This window comes from Myotis yumanensis, unplaced genomic scaffold, assembly GCF_028538775.1.
Source record: "Myotis yumanensis isolate MYYU_CA2020_CCGP unplaced genomic scaffold, mMyoYum1.0.hap1 SCAF_14, whole genome shotgun sequence".
NCBI classification, from domain to species: Eukaryota; Metazoa; Chordata; class Mammalia; order Chiroptera; family Vespertilionidae; genus Myotis; species Myotis yumanensis.
The window spans coordinates 2,060,573-2,066,684 of record NW_027223765.1 but is presented as its reverse complement, the minus strand read 5'-3'; the positions used below and the strand labels follow the sequence as shown (position 1 = coordinate 2,066,684).

General features: G+C 66.3%; 1 protein-coding gene across 4 annotated transcripts in view; it reads right to left on the bottom strand.

The window, feature by feature from the left end:
* Window positions 1–878: 878 nt before the first annotated feature.
* Window positions 879–6,112, bottom strand: part of SEMA3F (semaphorin 3F) — a 30,088-nt gene continuing 24,854 nt past the window's right edge. For all 4 annotated transcript variants that reach the window (XM_070391302.1, XM_070391300.1, XM_070391301.1 and 1 more), the window contains 8 exons: window positions 5,939–6,083; window positions 4,595–4,817; window positions 3,966–4,054; window positions 3,808–3,849; window positions 3,490–3,647; window positions 3,259–3,326; window positions 2,935–3,068; window positions 879–2,154 (listed from right to left, as the gene is read on the bottom strand). In XM_070391302.1, the coding sequence (XP_070247403.1) occupies window positions 1,744–2,154; window positions 2,935–3,068; window positions 3,259–3,326; window positions 3,490–3,647; window positions 3,808–3,849; window positions 3,966–4,054; window positions 4,595–4,817; window positions 5,939–6,083 (1,270 nt within the window). In that variant the 3' untranslated portion in view covers window positions 879–1,743. The remainder of the gene's footprint in view (window positions 2,155–2,934; window positions 3,069–3,258; window positions 3,327–3,489; window positions 3,648–3,807; window positions 3,850–3,965; window positions 4,055–4,594; window positions 4,818–5,938; window positions 6,084–6,112) is intronic.

The following is a 6,112-nucleotide window of genomic DNA, read 5'->3' as shown; positions in this document are numbered from 1 at the left end:
GGTTAAGCCGCCACAAACCTGTTTTCTGCATCTTGAGTTTATTTAAAGTGAGGCCAACCCACTGCCTTCTGGTCCCCCCCGGCTCCCTGGCCACCAGGTAAGGCCTTCGCCCTGCTGGACCCACGGGCCTCCCAGAGCTTCGCTGTGGCTGCCGCTGCCGGGCTTACAACCTCTGACCCGGGACCCCAGCCCACTTGCTCCTCTCCAGGCCTCCCTCCCCAGCCACCCCGTCTCCCACCTCGGCATTTGCTCAGGCGGGACCCTCTGCAGAGCCTAGACCAGTGGTTCTCAACCGTCCTAATGCCGCGACCCTTTAATACAGCTCCTCATGGTGTGGTGACCCCCAACCATAGTTACTTTCGTTGCTACTTCATAACTGTAATTTTGCTAGTTATGAATCGTAATGTAAATATCTGATATGCAGGATGTATTTTCATTGTTATAAATTGAACATAATTAAAGCATAGTGATTAACCACAAAAACAATATGTAATTATATGTGTGTTTTCCAATGGTCTTAGGCGACCCCTGTGAAAGGGTCGTTCGACCCCCAAAGGGGTGGCGACCCACAGGTTGAGAACCGCTGGCCTAGACGCAGGCAGGCAGGATGGGGTTCTGCTGCTGGGGTGGGGCTGGTGGGGAGGGCTGTGGCTTTGCCTCGCCTCAGGGCTGGCACAAGGCTGGACACAGCTGGGTGAGGCGAGCTGGAGGATCGGACACCTCAATGAGGAAGGGAAGCCCCTGCAGGAGAGAACGTGGGAACCGGTGGCCAGGCTGCACAGGGTGTGTGTGTGGGGGTGGGGGGGCAGCAGGGGCAGATCCGGGCATGGGCTGAACCCCCACCCTCCTGCCCCTGCCAAGGAGAAGCCGAAGTCCAGTCCCAGAGCCAGTGTTTATTAACAAGATGGAACCCAGGGCACTGTGGCCAGGAGGCAAGGGCCTCCGGGAGCCCCGTCCGCCTGCCCAACTGCCCCCCAGAGCTATGTACACCCCTCATCTGAAGTGGGGGCAGGAGGGAGCCCCGGGGAGCCCCTGCTGTCCCCAGGCCTCTGCCACAGCCCCCTGTGCCCGCAGCCCCGCTTGTGCCAGCCCCTCTGCTATTCGCCAGCCCCTGAGCCAGTGGCACAGAACAGCCAAGAGGAGGGAGATGGCCGGGCAGGGAGGGCTGGACGGGCTGCCCCACCCACACAGGGTTCCTCTCCTCATCCCCAATAAATAGAGAATAAATACCTGGGCAGGGGCTGGCCTTGACCGAGTGCCCCCGCCCAGGCAGGGCCGTCCTGTGGTGGCCACACACCTTCCCTCCCTCCAGTGGGCTGCCCCCTCCCACCCCGTCCGCGAGCAGTCCTCCATCCATGGCGATGCCGGCGGCTCAGGCACAGCGCACGTTGGCGAGGGCGTATAGTCCGTGCCTGTCCAGCGCCGCTCGCTCCCTCCGTGTCCCGTGGATCCCAGTGGGGGCCGTGGAGCGGGTGACTCCCAGCTGCGTTGGGCCGTGCAGTCCTGGCCCGGCTCCCCGGCTGCTGGGCCGGCGGCCTGTTCTCTGCCGTCTCTGACCAGCACGGGGCTGTCTGCCGATGCTGCCGCCTAGGCAGGCTATGTACAACCCACCAATAAATACTGTCTCTGAGGGGCAGGGTGTGTATAGAATATAGATATTTTTATATATATATATATCTATATATCTTTTATATTAAAAGGGACAGGGCGAGGGTGGCCCGTGGCAGGGCTCAGACAGCCGCCTCATGTGTCCGGGGCGTGGTGGCGGCGATTCCGGGGCTTTTTCTGGTCCTGGGGTTCAGGGGGCCTGGGTGCCCCCGGGGCCTCCCTGGGGCTGGGGGGCACGTGGCGCCAGTAGCCCTGGCAGTACTGGTGGATGAGGCCCACTTCCGGCTGGGCCAGCAGCTGGGCCAGCTCCTGGTACGAAGGCGTCGGGGGGCCGGCGCCCGGGGGCGGCGGGGCGCTCACGGCCAGCGGCGGGAAGAGGGCGGCGTGGACGGCGTCCCGGCCCAGGACATGCAGCTGCACCCGCGTGACGATGTGCTTGAAGTTGTTCTCGGTGGCTGTGCAGGAGTACAGGCCGCGGTCGCCCAGCTGCAGGGCGCGGAGCAGCAGGCCCTGGTCCGTGCGCAGGAGGCGCTCCTCCGCGCGGATCTGCAGGGTGGGAGCGGGCTCAGGGCTGGGCCCCCCTGCTGTCCAGGCAGGGAGCGGGCTCAGGGCTGGGACCCCCTGCTGTCCAGGCAGGGAGCGGGCTCAGGGCTGGGACCCCCTGCTGTCCAGGCAGGGAGCGGGCTCAGGGCTGGGAGCCCTGCTGTCCAGGCAGGGAGCGGGCTCAGGGCTGGGAGCCCTGCTGTCCAGGCAGGGAGCGGGCTCAGGGCTGGGAGCCCCTGCCACCCCGCAGCTCTCGGTCAGGCCACCTGCGGCCATTCCATGCGGGGCACCCTGAGGAGTTCCCATAGAGCCAGAGAAACCCACAGGAAGGGTTTAACACAGAGCATCTGAGTGAGGCATCGCACACTTTCCCTTTCAGGAGGTGACCGTGGGGTTGTGTACGATGAGGATTGGGGAGCACACACGGAGAATGTCTATTCCTGAGAACACCCCCTGGGGCTCCCTCAGAGAATTTCCACATGAGGAGGGCGCCCCCGGGATTCCTATCCACTGGAGCTCACCAGTGCCGGCGCCCTGCCTGGGGGGCCCTCGGATGGTACCGTGCGGGGCTGGCACGCAGAGGCCGCCTGTGAGGCCTCACGCTGTGGGACCCCCCCCCGAGTGCCCATGTGACTCATTCACCGGTGATTCCTCCCAAGAGGGAGCCGGCGGCTTTCTTAGACAGGGGCTGCCCCAGATGGGCTCCTCCCACATTCACCCGCGTGGGATTTCCACGCACAAAGGGCTCCCGCACCACGGGGCGGGGCGGGGGGGGGCAATCACCTCGCGGCGCCGGTCGCTGGGGTCGCGCTGGAACAGCCACTTCACGGAGGCCTGGGGCGAGCGGGGCTGGCACTCGAGGAAGGCGGCGCTGCCCGCCACGCCGTACTGCACCGACTCCACCGCGTTCTTGTTGGCTGCGGGCGAGGGCAGGCTGGCGAGGGGCGAGGCGCGCGGCGCGCGGGCAGGGCCACCCACCCACTCACCGTGTGCTGGGACCCCAAGCCCCTCACCCCTGCGGGCCGTGAGACCCCTTCCCCTGGGCCCGGGAACAGCGTGGCGGCCGCGTGGGCTTTATGCTGGGGGTGGGAGGGGGGGGGCGCTCACCGTTGGAGTTGAAGCCGCGGCACTGCCTGATGGGGTTCCCGTGCCGGACGTCCTGCCGGCGGCTCCGCCTGGGTGAGGAGAGCCGCTGACGGAGCTGTCTAGGGAACTCGCCCTCCCAGGCCCTGCGCCCCGAGACCAAGGCCACAGACTCCCGCTGGGTGACTTCACCTCCACCTCCAAACCCCCAGGGTGGGGCCTGGGGCTAGGACCCCCTGGGTCTGGGGTGCACACCTCTTGGAAGACGCGGTGTAGCGGGAACAGGCCTGGCCGTCCCAGGCGCAGTAGGGGTCCCGGGCGAGGCAGCAGTCGGCACAGGCGGCCCCGTAGGCCTGGCAGCGGTGCAGGCTCAGGTGCGTGACGCCCACAGCAGAGGCCACGTACAGTTGTTGCTGGGGGAGGGGGTGGGGGGAGGGGTAGGTCAGTTCCCTCCCCCAGGCAGCCCCTTCCCTTCCTGTTCTGTGCCTCAGTTTCCCCACCCCTGTGCCCAGGGCACGACCCCAAAGGGGAGCGGGCGCCATCCTCCCCGCAGCCCGCCCCCCTGAAACTCACCCTCTTGGAGGAGATGGTCATGGTCTTTACGGGCGCTGGGTCCTGGGAGGAGAGAAGGGTCAGCCCGGGGCTCTGGGGCCTCCCCGGCCCCGCCCTGGGCTCTGAGGTCGGGCGCTGGCACTGAGGGCCCCGCGAGGACAGGACGGGGCCACACCCACCTTGAAGACCTGCACCTCCTCCAGCATGAGCTCCTCCATTTCCTGGTCGTCCTTGGGCAGCACGATGACCTTCTGCACTGTCCCGCGGTCTGGAACGGGCCGGGCAGGGCCTCAGTGGGCTGAGGGCACTGGGGAAGGGGCACCGGCCTCAGCCCCTTCCCCACCAGGGCCCGACCCCGGGGGCAGTGGTCAGCAGCTCTGTGCCAGGGCTGAAGCCTCCCCGATGGCGGGGAGGGGTCTGAGAGGACTGGCCGGGGTTGAGGGGCGCCCCTCCACCAGACCCTGGCTGGGCACCGCTCAGAGCAGGCGCTGGCGGCCCGTGCAGAGGTTGCTGGAGCTATGGGGGGTGCACTTCACGTAGTATTTGGACCCACATATCCTGGAGGTGTCTGCCATGTCCCTCCTCTCCTGCCCATACAGGGTCGCCTGTCCCCCAGGGATGAGAGTGGGGTCTGCCCACCCCTAGTCTGCTACCCTGGCAACAGGGAGGAGGCTCCACAGGATGAAGGTGGCAGAGCTGACCTTGACCAGCCTGTAGCAACCCCAACAGTGTAGGTCCCAGCCCCATGGAGAAGCCCCCTCCACCCCGCGGGCCCAGCGCAGGAGGGGCCGGGAACAGCAGTGGGTACCTGTGCCCAGGAAAAGCACCTCATAGCGCCCGTCGGCTGCATCCACCTGGTCCACGGCGACGGTGGTGAGCCGGTAGGGGGCGCCCGTGCGGACCACCAGGGGCCGCCGCTGCAGTGGGTACACGGGCTGGTACATGAGTGGGTGGCTGCGCATGAAGTTGATCACCTCGTCGGGGTAGTCCTTGGTGGACTTCATGGACGGCGTGAAGGTCCCGCCCGGGCACTGCAGGCAGGTGAGCGCATGAGGCCCAGGCCGCCCGGCGGGGCTCCCTGGACCCACGGCCGCACGAGGCCTCTGTCTGTCTGTCTGCCCACCACCTCGCCTGCTCGCTCCTCAGTGCGGCCAGGCGTCTGCCCTGTGCCAGCCCCTCTGCAGGGCCCGCTCCAGTGGAGGCCCCACGGCCACCTGCCCGGCCCCATGAGCCAGGCCTTGTGGCCACCTTCTGTAGAGCTGACCACTCCCTTTCCACGCCCCCCCCCCCCCAGCCCCCTCACCCTGTGGTCTCTTTCCTCTGGATGCTCCTCACCCCGCCCCACCCGGCCCCACCCGGCCCTGCTCAGCAGGCCTGCAGGCCCTGAACTCTAATGCCCGGCTATGCCCTCCCCTCCCTACCCCTCCCCTGCCCAGCCTCCGAGTTCACCTCCCTGACCTCAGCTGACCGCATGGAGCGGTACTGCCCGCTGCATTTAACACCCCAAGATCAAGCGAATCACCTCCCACCACCCGGCCCCTCACCTACTGTCAGCTACACGCTGACCAGCCCGCCTCCCGCTTCTGCCCTGAACTCTTCCCTCCAGCTTCCAGCTCCGGAGCAGCCCCCAGGAGCAGTCCGTCCCCCAGGAGCAGCCCCCAGGAGCAGTCCGCCCCCCAGGAGCAGCCCCCCAGGAGCAGTCCGCCCCCCAGGAGCAGCCCCCCAGGAGCAGTCCGGCCCCCAGGAGCAGCCGCCACACCGCCCACCAGCTTTGTTCCCGGACCCTGGCTGAGCTGTGTCACAGCCTGCACAGCCGTGTGTAAATGGTGTTTTTTAAAAAATTTCAGCTTTACGGTTTAGCTCAGTGGATAAAGCGTTGGCCCATGGACTGAAGGGTCCCGGGTTCAATTCTGGTCAAGGGCAGGTACCTCTGTTGCAGGTCCCATCCCCGCCCTGATGTGCGGGAGGCAACCCATCAATGTGTCTCTCCCCCTCCCTTCCACCCTCACTAAAAATCAACGGGAAAATACCCTCAGGTGAGGATTAAAAAATAATACCGACGTTTCAGCTTCACGGAGGGGGAAGGTGGGTTACTTGTGTGTGTGCTCACCTCCCCCCGGCCTCCCAGGAGGGGCAGGAGGGGCGTGCTCACCGTGCCGGGCCGCGGGTAGGGCATCTTCCCCGAGAAGGGCATCCACTGGTAGTTGGGGCCCTCCTTGTGCGCGAAAGGCCCGTTGAAGACCATGCGGATGTCGGCCATGGAGTAGACGCACACGGCGGAGCCGCGGAACACGGAGCTGCGGGCAGGGCAGGCGCTGCTGGCACC